Genomic DNA, 17,877 nt, shown 5'->3' on the forward strand with positions numbered 1-17,877 from the left:
TAAGGGGAGCAAGGAGCCCTCCAGCGTGCAGCACAGGCTTGGTGTCTCTGCTGCTGCCCTGCAGGCAGCTGCCCTGCTGCAGCGCTCTCATCCTCCATCGCTGCTGTTGCATATTCCCCTGGTTCCTGTTCTTACTGAAGGTCCCAGGACAAATCAGTGTCACAAGGAGAGGTTATTTTGTGGTGAGGCTGTCGAGTCCCAACTCATTTTTAGCAGCCAGGACTGAAACCTGGACTGGATTTCTGGCTGCCCTGGAGCTGAGCAGTCCCAGGGGCTCTGATGGAGCTGTGCAAGCTGCAGCCATCAGAGGGTGCCTTGGTATTTTTTACTTTTGTTAATTAGCACTTAAGAACATTCCCTATCAGTCTGTATCGATTTGCAGATGTGATGCCAGATGAGTTTAATTCCTGATTGCACTAATTACCCCACGCTGCTGTGCTTAATCCTGCTCTGTGCTGAATGCAACTGCATAGCTGCAGGGATTATTAGAGCCATAAAAGCATTTGCTGGCTTTATGAGTTTGCCACTAATGTGGGAGCTGAGCACATCACACTGCAGCAATCAGGTGCTCTACCTCAGTGGTCTCATGTATACATCATCATCTGTGTGAGATACAGGCTGAGCACAGTAGCCTCTCCTCTTTCTGCTCCACTGAAGCCCTGAATCCCTCTGAAGTTGGAGAGACTTTTCCTCCCCTCCTTTGCTTAAAAAGTAAAGGCAAAATTAATTGGAAATGACAAGAGGAAAATGATCCAGCTGAATGCTTTGATAAGCAATCAAGGCTTAATAGATTAGAAAATATAATTAATTACTTAATTATACTCAGAGTGGTTGTTGTTGGTAGATTGTTCCTTGAAAAGCCATTGTTGTGGAGGAGGCTATGCCCGATGCATGAGGATCAGCCTCCAGGCAGCCATTGCTGCTAGCTGGGGCTCCTGGGGAGCAGAGGAGCTGCCCCAGCTGCTAGCTGCCACTGAACCCTCACTGCCACCTCCGCCCAAAGCTTCAGCAGCATTGATCTGCCCCCACGGTTAGCTGGAGTGTGATCCCAGCAGCCAGAGCCTCCCCAGAGCTGCTGCTTCAGGCAGGCACTGAAAGCAAGCTAGGGACGAGTCTGGGGAACAGGGCTGGGGAGGAGCAGCTGAGGGCCCTGGGGGTGTTCAGTGTGGAGCAGAGGAGGCTGAGGGAGACCTCAGTGCTCTCTACAACTCCCTGAAAAGAGGCTGCTCTCTTCTTCCTAGTAAGAGCTGATAAAATGGAAGGAAATGGCCTCAAGCTGCAGCAGGGGAGGTTTAGGTTAAACATAAGGAAAAGGGACTGGCAGAGGCTGCCCAGGGAGGTGGTGGAGTCCCCAGCCCTGCAGGTGTTCAAGAAACCTGTGGCCATGGCAGCGGGGGTCATGGTGCTGCTTGTTTGGCGGTTGGACTGGATGAGCTTGGAGATCTCTCCCACCCCAATGGCTCTGCAGTTCCTGCTCCCTCTAACCAGCAGAGCTCTCCTCACAGCAGAGTGTGCCTGCCAGAAATGTACATAAACACAGAGTGTGCCCCCCCCGCTGGCATGGCTGCGTTCTGTGCCCACCCCGTGCTGACAGATTGTGCTGTGGCTGCTGCCTTGGCTTTCCCCACTGGGACGGTGTCAGTAGGGTGCTGAGCTCAGCTGCCAGGGCAGGAAGGGTTCTCAATTTAGTGGCTGCAGCTGAAACCTGTAATTAAGGTGTGAACTGAATCACAGAGTGATAGAATGGGTTGGGTTGGCAGCGACCTTGAAGATCATCCAGTGCCAACCCCCTGCCATGGGCAGGGACACCTCCCACCAGCACAGGCTGCTCAAGGCCTCATCCAGCCTGACCTTGAACACCTCCAGGCAGGGGACATCCACAGCCTCCCTGGGCAACCTGTGCCAGTCTCTCCCCATCCTCACTGGAAAGAATTTCTTCCTCATCTCCAGTCTCAGTCTCCCCTCTCCCAGCTCAAAGCCATTGTCCCTCATCCCACCACTACAACCTCTCCTACTGCCCTCTCTCCGTTCCCCTCCCCTGCTTCATTGAAAGGAAGTGGAGTGAGAAGAAATAAAGCAAGTGGAACTAGAGCTGGTAGCATTCCCAGGCCAGCACGATGAACCTGGGAGGGTCCAGGACATTGCTTCCTTGTCTTTGAGCCCAGGCAATGTCTGCTGTTCATTGGGAGGGAAAAAAAAACAGCTCACCTTTTTTAATGAAAGTCTTATGAAGTGATGTGGTTGCATTATTAAGTGATGCTGTTGCAATTAATGGGACCCAGGGAATGAAAGGAAATGGAGCATGGAATCTCCGCTGGGGTGCTGCGTGTGCCGCATGTGGAAGCAGCCCTGGGGCAGTGCTGCTCCTCCTCACAGTCTCACAGGATCACCAAGGCTGGAAGAGACCTCAAAGATCACCAAGTCCAACCTGTCACCACAGACCTCAGGACTAGACCATGGCACCAAGTGCCACATCCAATCCCCTCTTGAACACCTCCAGGGATGGGGACTCCACCACCTCCCTGGGCAGCACTTTCCAATGACTCACTCGGTGAAGAACTTTCTCCTCACCTCCAGCCTAAACCTCCCCTGGCACAGCTTGAGACTGTGTCCTCTTGTTCTGGTGCTGGGTGCCTGGGAGAAGAGACCAACCCCCACCTGGCTACAACCTCCCTTCAGGTAGTTGTAGAGAGCAATGAGGTCTCCCCCGAACCTCCTCTTCTCCAGGCTAAGCAACCCCAGCTCCCTCAGCCTCTCCTCACAGGGCTGTGCTCAAGGCCTCTCCCCAGCCTTGTTGCCCTTCTCTGGACACCTTCAAGTCTCTCAATGTCCTTCCTAAACTGAGGAGCCCAGAACTGGACACAGGACTCAAGGTGTGGCCTAACCAATGCAGAGTCCAGGGACACAATGACTTCCCTGCTCCTGCTGGCCACACTGTTCCTAATGCAGGCCAGGATGCCATTGGCCCTCCTGGCCACCTGGGCACACTGCTGGCTCATGTTTAGGCAGCTGTCAATCAGCACCCCCAGGTCTCTCTCTGTTTGGCAGCTCTCAGCCACTCCGACCCCAGCCTGTAGCTCTGCATGGGGTTGCTGTGGCCAAAGTGCAGCCCCTGGCACTTGGACTTGTTGAATGCCATCCTGTTGGCCTCTGCCCATCTGTCCAGTCAGTCAAGGTCCCTCTGCAGAGCCCTTCTACCCTCTAACTGACTAACATCTGCTCCCAACTTGGTGTCATCTGCAAACTTGCTGATGACTGACTCAATGCCCTCATCCAGATCATCAATGAAGATGTTAAAGAGGATGGAGCCCAGCACTGATCCCTGGGGGATGCCACTGGTGCCTGGCTGCCAGCTGGCTGTGGCACCATTCACCACCACTCTCTGGGCTCAGCCTCCAGCCAGTTCCTAACCCAGCACAGAGTGTTGCTGTCCAAGCCATGAGCTGACAGCTTAGCCAGCAGTTTGCTGTGGGGGACGGTGTCAAAGGCCTTGCTGAAGTCCAGGCAGACCACATCCACAGCCTGCCCCACATCCACCAGGCAGTCACCTGATGATAGAAGGAGATCAGGTTGGAGAGGCAGGACCTGCCCCTCCTAACTCCATGCTGGCTGGACCTGAGCCCTTGGCCATCCTTCAGGTGCAGTTATTGCCCCCAGGATAATCTGCTCCATCACTTTCCCTGGCACTGAGGTCAGGCTGCCAGGCCTGGAGTTTCCAGGTTCCTCCATCAGACCCTTCTTGTGGATGGGGACCACATTGGCCAGTTTCCAGTCACCTGGAACCTCTCCAGTGAGCCAGGACTGGAGGAAAATGATGGAGAGCGGCTTGGCAGCTCATCTGCCAGCTCTCTCAGCACCCTAGGATGGATTCCATCTGGTCTCATGGACTTGTGAGTGTCCAAGTGGCTCAGCAGGTCCCAAACCAATTCCTCATGGATTTCCAGGGCACTACACTGCTCCCTGTCCCTGTCACCCAGCTCAGGAGGCCACTCGTCCTGAACTCCTCCTGCCTTGCTGTTAAACATTGAGGCAAAGAAGGTGTTCAGGACCTCAGCCTTTTCCTCCTCTTCAGTCACAGTGTTCCCCTCCAGGTCCAATAAGCAGTGCAGGTTCTTCCTGCCCTTCTTTTTAGTGTTAATGTATTTGTAACAATGCTGTTTATTCTCTTTCACAAAGGTGTTCAGCTTCAGTTCCAGCTGGGCCTTAGCCTCCCTAATTTTATTTCTACATAATCTAACAGCTTCCTTAAACCTATCAGGAGAAGCCTTCCCCTCCTTCCAAAGGTGATGCAGCCTCTTTTTTCCCCTTAAATCCTCCAGGAGCTGCTTGCTCATCCAGGCCCAGAGCCTTCCCCTGGGCTCATCTTTTGGCACGTGGGAACCGCCAGTTCCTGTGTCTTCAAGAGCTCCTCTTTGAAGCAGCTCCAACCAGCCTGGACCCCTCAGTTCTTGAGGGCTGCTCTCCAGGGAACTTTGCAAACAAGTTTCTTAAACAGGCTGAAGTTTGCCCTCCTGCAGCCCAAGGTGAAGGTTCTGTTGGTGCTCCTCCCTAGCTCCCTGCATATTGACAACTTCACTATCTCGTGGTCACTGCACCCTAGGCAGCCTCCCACGATCACATCTCCCACCAGCCCTTCCCTACTGGAACACAGCAGGTCAAGCAGAGCCTGGCCCCTGGTAGGCTCACTTAACAGCTGTGTCAGGAAGCTGTCCTCCATGCACTCCAGGAACCTTCTGGACTGCCTCCTCCCTGCTGAATGAAGTTCCCAGCAGATATCTGGGAGGTTGAAGTCACCCACAAGGACAAGATCTGATGATCTTGAGACAGCCTCCAGCTGCTTGTAGAACACTTCATCAGCCTCCTCATCCTGGCTGGGTGGTCTGTAACAGATTCCAACCAGGATGTCAGATCTGTTAGGCCGCCCTCTGATTTTAACCCACAGGCTCTCAATCTCTTCTTCCTCCACCTCAAGTTGTGTGGCAGAGAGTGACTCCCTAACATACAGAGCCACCCCTCCTCCTCTTCTCCCTCCCCTGTCTCTCCTAAAGAGCCTGTAACCCCCCAGTGCAGCACTCCAATCATGTGTGCCATCCCACCATGTTTCTGAGGTGGTGACTACATCATAGTCACCCTGCTGGACCAGGACCTCCAGCTCCCCTTGCTTATTGCCCATGCTGCCTGCATTGGTGTACTGCACTGCAACTGGGCTCCCGACTTCCCAACTGCCCCTACCTTGTGCCCTGCTCTTTCCTCTGCAGCGGGACCGATTGCCTCACCCACCCCCTTCAGACCTAGTTTAAAGGCCTCCTAATGAGCCCTGCCAACTCCAGTGCTAGGACTCTCTTACCCTTTCTAGATAATTGCACCCCACTTCCTCACCTGGGCTGCTCCCAGGGCAGCTGCTCTGGGCTCTGTCTGACTCTGGGATCACAGAATCATAGAATGCTAGGGCGTGCAAGGGACCTCTAGCTAGTCCAACCCCCCTGCCGAAGCAGGGTCACCCAGAGCAGGTCACACAGGACATGTCCAGGTGGCTTTGGGCTCTCCAGACAAGGAGACTCCACAACCTCTCTGGGCAGCCTGCTGCAGGGCTCCAGCACCCTCACACCAGGGAAGGCTCTGCTCATATCAGGTGTCTGCTCAGGAAGCCCCTTGGTACACATCTCACGTTGGACATCCAGAGCCAGCAGCTCCTGAGCTTTGCCTTTGGTGGTCCCGGATTCCATGGCTCTGTTTCCAAGCTTGTGAAGGCTCCTGGAGATTAGCAAGCAGGGAGCAGATGAATGCAAGAGGGTTCACTTAATAACAGAGCTGTGCCTTCATTCCTTTAAATGCCATTTAGTTGGATGCAGCAGCAGTGAGCAGTGATGGACTGACACAGATGGAGCTGGAGTCCCCTGGGGAAAGCCCCACAGCTTCCACATGCTGCAGCAGGAGCACCAGCAGTGCTCTGAGCCCATTGCTGGTGGAGCCAAGAGGCAGCAGCCTGCGACAGCAGGAGCAAACCTGTCCCCACGGTCTGCATTTGACTTCATTAGCTCCTGCTGTGCCTGGGGGTGGAAGGGATTTACACCTCCCTGGAGCCAGGCGTGGGGCAGCAGCTTTGTGCTGGGTGTGGTTTGGCTGCCCAGGGGCAGCAGGAGCTGAGCTCATCCAGTGCTGCCTCTCTGCTGGCTTCTGTGGGCTGCAGCAGCTTCACTCTGCCAGGCCTGCTGGGGCCATAGGCTGCAGGCTGCTTTCTCTCCCTGTACACTGCACTGGTTAGGCCACACCTCGAGGGCTGTGTCTAGTTCTGGGCCCCTCAGTTTAGGAAGGAGGTTGACTTGCTGGAACGAGTCCAGAGAAGGGCAACAAAGTTGGTGAAGGGCTTGGAACACAGCCTTGTGAGGAGAGGCTGAGGGAGCTGGGGTTGCTTAGCCTGGAGAAGAGGAGACTCAGGGGTGACCTCATTGCTCTCTACAGCTACCTGAAGGGAGGTTGTAGACAGGCAGAGGTTGGTCTCTTCTCCCAGGCAGCCAGCACCAGAACAAGAGGACACAGTCTCAGGCTGCACCAGGGGAGGTTCAGGCTGGAGGTCAGGAGGAAGTTTTACACAGAGAGAGTGATTGCCCATTGGAATGGGCTGCCCAGGGAGGTGGTGGAGTCACCATCACTGGAGGTGTTCAGGAGGAGACTTGACAGGGTGCTTGGTGCCATGGGTTAGTTGATTAGGTGGTGTTGGATGATAGGTTGGACGTGATGATCTTGAAGGTCTCTTCCAACCTGGTTTGGTCTATTCTATTCTATTCTATTCTATTCTATTCTATTCTATTCTATTCTATTCTATTCTATTCTATTCTATTCTCTGGCTGTGCTGGGAGGTGTTCTTAGAGTCTCTGAACTGTCTTGGTTCGAATGACCTCTGGGATCCTCCAGTCCTAACACTCAACATCCTCCAGTTGGCCTAACACCACCATGGCCACTAAGTCATGTCCCAGGTGCCATGGCCACACATTCCTTGAACACCTCCAGGGATGGGGACTCCACCACCTCCCTGGGCAGCCTGTGCCAGTCCCTGACCACTCTTGCGGCAAAGACATTTTGCCCCCATGGATGTGGCTCTGTGTGCACTTGATTCTCCTCTGTGCTGCTACACCTGGGCTCCACTGGCAAAGGAAAAGGGGAAAAAAAGAGAAGCAGAGAAGCCAGTGCCCTGATTTGTCAGAGGAAAACCATATGGTGGAGGCTACAATGGAGCCATGGTTGATCACACTCCCCTCCAATCTGCAGCTGCTTTCCTTCCCATAGAGAAATATGGCTTTAAATTCTGCATCCCCCCTCACTCTCTCAATTCATTATTGTGTTGTTTTTAATGTTTCCTTTGACAGCTGAATGTTTCCATTATGCCCAAAAAACATCTTGGGGACTGACCCACTCCTGCTTTAAATGCACATTAAGGCCACATTCCCTTCCTTTCACCTTCCAGAGGAAACAAAGCTGCTGCTCATTATTTGCAGCACTCACTGAAGAAGAGACTCATTTCCAGCAGATAATTTTTCTCCCCTTAGAACTTCATGAAAACCCTGTTTCAGTTCCTGACCACAAAAGCTCAGTGAATAACTATTGCAGAGGAGTGCTGGGAGCTTTGATGTCAGAGCTGTTGTGTGTTGAAAGGGCACAGAAGTCTGTCAATGGCACATTCTTTTCTTCCGTGGCAATAGAGGAGCCTGCACAACACTGTGCTCTATTGTAGCAGGGCTTGCAGCCCAACTCACTACATAGCTGCAGCAGAAAGAGGAAAAGGGTAACCATGTCAACCATTGTCCAGCTGGCACTTGGTACACTGCTCTATGATCACTCACCTGCCTCCTGTCCTACCTCAGGAGCTTGGATCGAGCCAGCAGAGGTGCGGAGGGCACGAAGATGGGGCTGGGATCTTCTCAGTGGTGCCCAGTGAGAGGGGCAACAGGCACAGACTGGAACCCAGGAGGTTTCACTTGAACCTAAGGAGAAACTTCTTTGGTGTGAGGGTGTGGGAGCCCTGGAGCAGGCTGCCCAGAGAGCTTTGCTCACACTGGGCGTACAAATATCTCCACAGTCACAGTGGCCACAGGAGGAGGGAAGTCATCTGGGGATAAAGGATCTGTATGCAATGCCTTTAGCTCATGCAGAAATCTGTCCCTCAATCTGTGCAGCAGTTTTGAGATCTTTTTCTTGTTTGCTATTTTCCTTTCTCCCACCCTTCATCTGTCAAGCCTGTCTGGAGCACCAGCTCTGCAGGGCAGGGGCTGTGCCGAGCGCAGGAGCCTTGGTTGCCACCCAGCAGTTCCAGCTTTAGTCGAGGCCTCGAGGCACTGCAAATAAACAACAGATTGGAGATGCTGAGAGCCTGATTTATCTCCTTGTATTTATTTCTCCTCCCAGCCTGTTTCACCCTTGGTCAGAGTGAGATCAGGGATCAGGTCATGACACCGTCTGGACGGTGCAGGTGATCTAGGCCTTGGGTATTGGTTCTAGGTGGCTGCAACTGGTGCAGACCCATCAGAGGGAAAGATCCCATGCAGAGGGTCGTTAATGGTGACAGCTCCATGCTCCACCGTGCCCGTGAGGCAGCATAGGATCGTTTGGGTTGGAAGAGCCTCCTAAGCTCATCCAGTCCAAGCAAGCTGTCTCTGGTTGGCATCAGCTGCAGATGTTTCTAAAGCAGCTCCTCTGGTTTCCAGAACCGAGCTCAGAGGGCAGATGTTGTGTTCCAGCAGGGTTCTTTGAACCTGGGTCTTTTCATTTCCACTCCACCGCTGCGCTGAGGCACAGGACTGGTCCAAGCGGGCAGCCTCTCTTTTTGTTGCAAGGCTTCCCTGGGTCAGAGCAGGCGGAGATGAGGTCCCGGGGCTCTCCGGAGCGCCTGCAGCGCAGGCAGCCGCAGGCGGCCGCAGGCAGCCGGCCGTGAGCTCTGCCGCCCTCTGCTGGCCGCATCCAGCAGTGCCGCGCTGCGCAGGCAGCTCCGCTCCCCTCGCTCTGAACGGCGCTCGGCAGCGCTTGGTCTTCGCACCAGTCCCGGGCTGCTTCAGCCTGGAGTTCTGGGTCCAGTTCTAGACTCCCCAGTTCAAGAGCGACAGAGAACTGCTGAAGAGAGCCCATGGGAGGCTGGGAAAATGCTGAGGGGCCTGAAGCATCTCTGTGAGGAGCAGAGGCTGGGGGTCCTGGAGCTGGGAGAAGAGCAGCCCCAGAGGGGATCTGGGCAATAGTCGGCAAGAGCTAAAGGGTGGGAGCCAAGAGGATACGGCTGGGCTCCTTTTAGTGGTGGACTGTGGCTGTTTGGAGGCTTTAGTGTGTGGTTTGTTTGGGTCTGTTGGTTTGGGTTTTTCAAATGTCATCCAGATGTTCCTGGCTGGTTTTAGGAGTGTCACTGAAGTCCTGCTGCTCGATAATTCCACTGCTTTTTTGCTTCCATGGAGTAATTGAATCGATCCTCGTCGTTTTGTAGCAGCAAATATTGCTAAGCCAAGAATATTTCCTAAGCCATCATTCTCCCAGTTTTCTCAGGGATCCTCAGGATGTCTTTACTGATGATTTCCCTGCACATTAGAAAACTTGCCCAGAGGAATGCAGAAGTCATTTGTTTTCTGTAGAGCATTAAGCAGTAATGCTCTCATTGTGCAGTGTCCTTGCCTGCAATGCTGGACAGTCTTGCATTAATTTTCTGCTTGCTTGCTCCCTGATGCTCCACGCTGCTATGGGACACGACTGAAGCGTGGCCCCTGTTTGTTGTCAGCTTGCTAATTCCCTGTGCCGAGAGGAGGGACAATTTCTGTGCTACCAGAGTGGTCAGGGACTGGCAGAGGCTGCCCAGGGAGGTGGTGGAGTCCCCATCCCTGCAGGTGTTCCAGAGCCCTGTGGCCATGGCACCTGGGGCCGTGGGTTGGTGGCCATGGTGGGGCTGGGTTGAAGGTTGGACTCGGTGATCTTGGAGACCTTTTCCAACCCAAACAGTTCTGTGATTCTGCACAGCTGTGCCTGCCTGGGATGTGTTTGTAGCCTTGGGCTGGGGGCCTCTGAAGTTGGGGGCAGGGTGAGCTTTCCTTGGAGCTGAATGAACAGCAGGACCCCTTAGCTCATTGGGTAAGGACCTGAACTTGCTCTCCCCTCACAGTCTGTGGTGTGTCCAGACTCCACCAGGCAGTGTCACCCACAGCCAGGCACCCTCCTTCCAGGCCTTCATCGTCATCCCTAAACTGCTTTCTCTCCCTCAATCGAGAAGAGCGATTTCCCTCTAGCTCTGTCCTCCTCTACCTGCTGCAAGATGCAGAGGCTGTTCCCTGCCCTCTGAGGGAAGCTGCTGATTACATAAATCCTCACCCCATTATGAGTCATTTATTGGTGCCTTTTGGAAGCTGGGGGGCTGCAGCTTCCTCTCGGCGTGGGCACGTTGGGAGTGACATATGGATCAGGAGGAGAAGCTGTCCCCTCTGCTGCTGGATTCATGTCCTCAGCAGCACGTTTGTGCCACTCTACATACTGATTCCTCTGCTAGGAGACAGGGCAGGCAATTAAAGCCTTCTAATTTCTCCTGAACAGAATCCTGCTGAGCCGTTCAGTATAAGAGGAGCTCCCTCCCGTGTCTGAGGAGGTCTGTAGTGCCAGCAGCTTCTTTCTCCTCACCCACTGGAGTGAATTTATCTCACAGTTTTCTCAGGAGAAAATACTAATGCCTGTGACTTGTGCTCTGTTCACAGTCATCATGGTTTGGTTGTCTACTCTTGCAGTTTGAGTCATTCCTGATCTACAGCTTTGGATGCTGATGGTCTGGTGTGCACCATCTGATCCCAGACCAGCTGAAACAAGCCCTGTGAGCATCCTGATTGCTTTGTGATTTGTGCCTCTTATTCTTTTTCTTGTTGGCCATTTTCTGTGAAGGAGAGACCCTTGCAAATTGTCTTGAGATGGCCAAAACCCAACCCAAGGAAGGGTGGGTGGCAGGGGGAGCTCTTTATTGTGAGGGATGGATGGAGCTGGTTGCCATCGTAGTGACCACTGCATGGGAACCTCTCCACCCTTCCCTCACCACCACCATTCTTTGCCAACAAGCAGGGTGTGCTCTGTGCCCCAAAGCCTCTGAGGATGCTCTGGGCTCTTAGGTAGATTGGGAAGGTCCAGCTCCACAGATTTCAGCAGCAGTTTAGGAAGCTAGCTGGAGGTGGAAGTGTTGGGGGGCAGCAGCATGCTCTGTGCAAGCTATTAGTGGATTGCCAACCTGTGCTCTACTCCTTCTTCTCCATGCCCTGGAGATACGGCTGGGGGGACCTTTGACTTGTCCTGGTAGGTTCAGTACAAATGATCCACAGCTCTCAATGCAGTGCATGGGGAGCAGCAATTCCTGTAAGGACAATAGCTTTTTAAAGTCTCTGAGAGCAAGCTGAGTTGGCTTGAAAGAGGCTACAGATTTGGAAGGTCTGAGTCTTGAGGCACCCAAAGATGTGGAGAGGCAGCCAGAGAGAGGCAGCAGAACCTACCGCGAGGTGCTGCATCCCTTTGCAAGAGCTCATCTGCCCCCAAGCTGTGCAGAAGCTTTGCTGAGCCACCAGGCTTCCACCCCTCCTGAGCTCCACAGGCAGTGCTCCTCAGAGCAGCAGAGCCATATTAATGGCTTTGCAATTAACATCTCTGGATGCTTTGTTTATTTTATTGGCCCTCCACGGCGGGAAATCGAAGGCTGCAGCGAAGCCTGCTCCAAGTTTCCCATCAGTGGATCTTTTTGGCAGGCTACTCTGTAAAAACCCAACAACACATAAGGCAATTTAAAAGAAATATTTTGCCCCAGGAACAATAAGAAGGCTGAGCAGAGTTTTCTTCTTCCTGGGAGTTTCCTTTAGGGAAACCTTTTCATTTACTGATTGAAAGGAGAAACCTGCCCGTGGTGGGAGCAGTGGGGTGGGGGTGGTTTCCCTCCTCATCTCCAGAACAGCACACTCAGCTAAAGAGGCCCTGGAGAGCTTCAGGCTTACAGGGGAAGGAGCTTGTGTGATTGGAGAGCAGGATTAGGAAGTTATCTGTAGGGCAGGGAAGCTTCATATCCAGCTGCCGGTGTCAGTGGAGCTGACAGGTGATGCTCCGCTGGGGTTTAAGAGATGAAGAACACACTGCAGGGATGGCTGAAGAAATCACCCCAGGGAGGGGGGAGCCTGCAGAGCCCCCAGGTGCTTTACAGAGTTGGGCAATATTTTAATGCCACACAAGAAAACAGCAATAAAATTCTTCTAATTGACTTTGTTTCGAGGGAGGTTCTCAGCCTCCCTGTACTCCCGAGTCCAGTCCTGGGCTCCCCAGTTCCAGAGGGACAGGGAACTGCTAGAGAGAGCCCAGGGGAGGCTGGGAAGAAGCTGAGTGGCCTGGAGCAGCTCTGTGAGGAGCAAAGGCTGAGAGCCCTGGGCCTGGAAGCCTGAAGATGAGCAGCCTCAAAGGCGATCTGAGCAAGGCTCAGCAAGAGCTAAAGGAGCTGTGGAGGGCAAGAGGCTGGGGCTGGGCTCTTTATGGTGGTGCCCAGGGACAGGCCAAGGGACAGTGGCCACAAACTGGAACCCAGGAGGTTCCACATGAACATGAGGAGCAACTTGTTTGTGTGAAGGTGCTGGAGCCCTGGAGCAGGCTGCCCTGAGAGGTTGTGGAGTCTCTTTGCCAGGAGAGATTTCAAACCCTCCTGGGCATGGTGCTCCTGGGCAAGCTGCTGTGGGAGCCCTGCTGGAGCAGGGGCCTGGACTGGTTGATCTCCAGAGGTCCCTTCCAACCCCTCCATGCTGGGATGCTGGGATATTAAATCAACCAATTTTGTAGAGTATTAAAGTTATCCCTCTGCTGTTTGTCACCACGACAGAGCTGCTGTTAGGTTCCTCTGCTTACAGCCATACCCAATGCAGTGATGCCGAAGTGCTGCAGCTCTTCATTCCCAGCTACCTTCTCCTGAGCTCTCAATGCCCCTCCAACAGGACCTGCAGAAGCAGCTGCTGGCTGCACTCTCCTCTGCCCTCTGTCTCCTGCCTGTCCTCTCTCTGCCTTTCTCACACCAAGCCCTCTCTTCTGACAGCCTCTCTCAATTTCTGGAATCCAATTTTCCCAGCCAGAAATACAAGCATGGAGTAAGATTAATGACCTACCTGTCAGTCATTTGTAGCAGTTAGCCTCCAAATTTCCGCTGAGCCAAACTTCTCTGTACTGAGACATAATCTGAGCCCTGCCAGCCACAACCTTTTATCTGCAGCCTGGGTTCCGATAAAGGCTCCTGTGCCATGCATGGAGTCACAGAGCCACAGAAGGCTTTGGGCTGAGAAAAGACCTTTAAAGGTCATCCAGACCAACCCCCTGCGGTCAGCAGGGACACTGCAGCTTGCTCAGAGCCCCATCTAAAGGGATGGAGACTCCACCACCTCCCTGGACAGCCTGGTCCAGTGTTCCACCACCTTCACAGTAAAAGACAATCCCTGCCCTGGTCCTGTGGCCACACCATTGCTGATCCAGGCCAGGATGCTGGTGGCCTTCTTGGGCACCTGGGAAGCCTCTGGCTCGTCTTTATTAGCTGTTGACTAACACCCCCAAGTCCTTTTCCACCAGGCAGTTTCCAGCCACTCTGCCTCCAGTCTGGGGCATTCCTGGGGTTGTTGTGACCCAAGTCAGGATCCTTCCCTTGGGGTTCCTGGGCAGTGCATGCTTGTGCCTCTTCCTGAAGAGGTTTCCTGAGCTGCCTCCCAAGGGGTGTTCCAGGGCTGTTAGCTGTGATTTTTCAGCAGTGTGAGATCCCCTGCAGTTGTTTATCCCAGCTCCATCAGCCTAATGTGCCTAATCAATCTGTCTCTAAGGTGAAGCTGTGTGCTCCACTAATCGTGAAGCTCTGGCAGTATATCTTGCTTATTTTTGCTCTAAATTATGAGAGGGTTTAAAATGAACTCTGAATTTGATTTATCAACAGCTATGATGCTAATTCAGCAACGAAGCCATGGTGTTCTGAGACTAAATATTAGCACTAATGAGAAAACATAGCCTCCATATTTTGTAACTCTGAGTCTCAGCTACATATGGACAACTTCTACAGTTGCCTCTAATTTGATCCTGTAATCGTTAACCAGGCAGCCACTGACACATCAGTCAGTGTACCTGGACTGTGGAGTGCCAGGAGGTGTGAAACCAGATAATGTTTAACAGCTCGAGAATATTCCTGCCTCATTTGGGGCTTTCAGAAGGAAATGTGTCTGCTGCAAGCCAGTGGTGGTTGCCTGACCTGCAGCCTTCTCTTTGCCAGGCTGAACAGCCTGGTTTTGTAGCAGAGGTGCTGCAGCCCCCTGGTCGTCTTTGTGGCCCTCCTCTGGACCTTCTCCATCAGGTCCATGTCTTTTCCAGGGCCCCAGGACTGACACAGCACTGCAGGTGAGGTCTCAGCAGAGCAGAGGGGCAGAATCCCTCTCTTCACCTGCTGGCCACGCTGCTTTGGATGCATTTCTGTGATTTCAGACCCAGACAAACCTGACTTCTGGGTGAAAACCAGCAGCAGGTGGTACAGACCTCCTGAGAAGGAGCTGAGAAGGAGCTGTGGTTTCTCCAGTGTTCAGGGTTGCTGTTGAGATCCTGATCCTTTTGACTCCTGTTTGCAGAAGGGAGTCAGACAAGCAGGGAGGCCTCGGGTGGGTAATGGACTGTGTGGTAGTGCTGGAGAGTCAGGACCTCAATCTCTCAGCTCTCCAGAACACAAACAGGCCTTGGCTTTTACAGAATCATAACGAGCTGCCTCAGAGGCTGAGGACAAATCCAAGCCTTGATAGGTTCTGGCATGGATATTCCTGTATCCAGAGGGAGCTGCAGTTTCTTGCACTGTGCCTGAATTTGATCCACAAGTGAGCACAGTTGTCCCATCAAATCCCACCCAGCAGCTTGTCTTCTGCATTCCTGCCACTCAGCTGTCACACCAAGTGACGTCTGCAGCTGAATTCCAGCTGGTGGAAGAGTTCTGGAATCTCTCCAGCCTTCTGCAGAGAAGCAAGGGGAGGAATCTAGCTGCTGAGGAGACCCAAAGTGAGAGCAACCCTCACCCTGCACAACTTCTGATTAATCTTAATGCCTTTGCTTCTCCCTTACTTTTCTGAATGAAGTTTGCCATGCAGTGCAAATTTGTGATCAATTAGCTCTGTGGTCTCCACTCAAGGTCCAGCATGGAGAACAAAAAGCTGTTAGTTACAAGACTGGATTGTGTGGGGTACCTCCAGCTGTAGTGAGCTCAGGTTTCCAAGCAGTGTTGCAATAAACTCTTGCCAGCATCTCCTGCAGACGGCCTTGGGTCTTTCCCCTTGGTGCACCTTTCTTTCTACTTGCTCAGTCCTCTCTTGCAGATGATAAAACTATCTGCAGAGATTCGTACCTGATACTGTGACACAAATCATCTTTAGCTGTAGGATTAATGTTTGCAAGCAGAGAACATTTGTGGGGGGAAAAAATCCAAAGGGGAGGGACTGGCAGTTTCTGAGCATTTACCTGGAGAGGAGAGTAGGGCCTGGGGAGAGAGGGGTCAGGAGAGATGCTGCAGGCTTCTCAGGTTCATGACCATGGGTTTAGATTGGATAGTAGGAAAAATGGCTTTGCTGCAGGAGTGGTCAGGGACTGGCACAGGCTGCCCAGGGAGGTGGTGGAGTCCCCATCCCTGGAGGTGTTCCAGAAACCTGTGGCTGTGGCACCTGGGGCCATGGTTTGGTGGCCATGGTGGGGTTGGGTTGAGGATTGGACTGGGTGATCTCAGAGGGCTTTTCCAACCCAAGCAATTCTGTGACTCTCTGAAGATGACAATTTGAAAGCCTCAGAGGTTCATCTTGGTGCAGGAGCTGTGTGCTGAGCATGTTTGTGCTGAGCACCCCACGGGGCTGGGGCTGCAGGCGCGGGGCACCGAGCGCGCTGCTCACACCTCCCTCTCCTCTGACCTCCTTTCTCTGGTGCAGGTTCCTCACCACATGAAGACTCTACCCTACTACAGCTACGACCAGCCAGTGATTGGGTACTGCCAAGCCCACAAACCTCTCCATGTCAACAAGGGATACGACTCCATGTCCCGGGAGCAGGCTGAGACAACCAACCTGGAGCTCAGCCGGGACCACAGCTTCATCGCCACCATCGCGCGCTCGGCCGCCCCGGCCATCTACATCGAGAGGATACCAAACTGACCCTGCAGGGCGGAGGGGGGCTGCTGCTGAGGGACCTTCCAGGCCAGGAAACCTCCATCTACCATTCCTGTTCCAAATGCTCCAGCAGAGAGCAAGGGAAGGGGAAACAGCGAACTCCGCAGCCTGGTCCGGCAGGCCGCAGCCGAGGACTTCAGGATTTTCTGTGCTTTAAACTTTCAAACAAATTCCTCAATGTAAATATGAAAAGAAGAGATTGTCCAGTTCTTATTAAAAAACAACCCAAAAAAAGACAAAAAAAAAAAAGAAGAGAGAAAAACAATAGATTTCACTCTAGCCACATACAAGGGATGGATGAAGAGTTTTGTTTGTATATTTGATTTTTCTACATTGCACGGTTCCAGGGAAGGAGAACCACAGGTCAAAATCCAAAGGGGATGGGGAGGGCAGCAGGGGGTGGGTGGCTCAGCCATGATTCCTCATGAAATGTTTATCACTCCTCAGAGATTGGGTTAATTCTATTTTTGTTTGGCTCTTTTTAAACAAACAACAGAGAGGAATTGAGGATTTCCTTTTCTTTTCTTTTCTTCTCCTCCTTTTGCTTTCTTCCTTTGGGAGTTGGTTTGGTTGGGTTGGGCTTTGGGGTGGGGTTGGTTCTTTTTTTCCTTTGTTTGGTTTGGTTTGGGTTTTTTTTCTTTTTAGTGGCCAACTGCTGATATTTCAAACTCCTGACATGGGCATTAGAGCTTATGTTGAACCCAAAGGACATCGGCCATGGATGCAGCAGGGACACAGGAACTCGGGTGCAGGGACACAGGAACTCGGGTGCATGAACATTTCCGACGCGGGCTGTGCACCTCGGGGGTGCTGTGGATTTTTACTCTCTTCATTGTGCTTCGTTGTTGACACTTTCATTCCTCTGTGGGCTCTAAAGAGAGGGGAGGCAATGGGGGGGCAACGACTCTGCTCCTCACGGGGCTCCTGGAGCCAAACTCACGGATGCTCGGGAGCCAAACTGGCAGCTTGGTGGTGCTTGAAATGGAGCAGAAGGAAAAGGAGAATCTTTTGCAGCAGGAGTGTTTGGTGACCCTCACTGCCTGGCACAGCTCCTCACACCCCAGGAGGATGTGCAGCGCTGGGGCTTTGGGTCTGGGGGGGTTTCTTTTCCTTTTTTTTTTTTCCCCCTTTCTCTTTTTTTTTTTTTCATTACTGATTATGATCAGTTAGGTTTTGTGTAGTTTTTAATCAATAAAAAGAGAACAAACAAACAAACAAACAGAAAGTGGTGGAAAAAAAAATAAAACCTATTATTTTGTGGTTGGGACACCACAGGCAAGCTGCTGTCTGAATGATTTCTGTGGGTCTGTGGCATGGGGGCGCGGGGGGCTGGGGGCAGGAGGCTCTGCCCTGCTTCGCCTTCAGCCTCACCTCTTGCAAAGAGCTGAAGGAATTGTTCTGAGTTTGAAGCAGCTCAGTCTATTTGGCTTGCCCAGGGAAAGGTTAAGAGGTGATTTCAGCAGGGGAGGGGCAGAGGGTGGAGAAGCCTTTTGGTACTGGGGGGGTTGGTGCTTGGGTGAGAATGCAGAGTTCTGTTACAGGAGCAAGCCCTGGGCTGGAGCTAAACCACTGCAGGTCGGAACATCAGGGGATGGTTTTCACCTGAAGGCTGCTCAGGCAGCTGTGGAGTTCAGCACATGCTGAACGCTGTGACCGTCCCAGCTGCTTCTGCTGGCTGTTCTGGGAGGGA

The 17,877-nt window shown here is 52.8% G+C and overlaps 1 protein-coding gene across 2 annotated transcripts in view; it reads left to right on the forward strand.

Annotated features, from left to right (window-relative positions):
• Nucleotides 1-17,466, forward strand: part of LRRTM4 (leucine rich repeat transmembrane neuronal 4) — a 126,470-nt gene extending 109,004 nt beyond the window's left edge. Inside the window, exon 3 of one of the 2 annotated variants that reach the window (XM_068156793.1) lies at nucleotides 15,951-17,466. In XM_068156793.1, coding sequence (XP_068012894.1) covers nucleotides 15,951-16,172 — 222 coding nt within the window. In that variant the 3' untranslated portion in view covers nucleotides 16,173-17,466. The remainder of the gene's footprint in view (nucleotides 1-15,950) is intronic. The other variant, XM_068156794.1, reaches the window with a different exon arrangement.
• The last annotated feature ends 411 nt before the right edge of the window (nucleotides 17,467-17,877 follow it).

Source organism: Melanerpes formicivorus, unplaced genomic scaffold, assembly GCF_026170545.1.
Source record: "Melanerpes formicivorus ecotype bairdi unplaced genomic scaffold, bMelFor1.0.p_v2 SCAF_34, whole genome shotgun sequence".
Taxonomy (NCBI): Eukaryota; Metazoa; Chordata; class Aves; order Piciformes; family Picidae; genus Melanerpes; species Melanerpes formicivorus.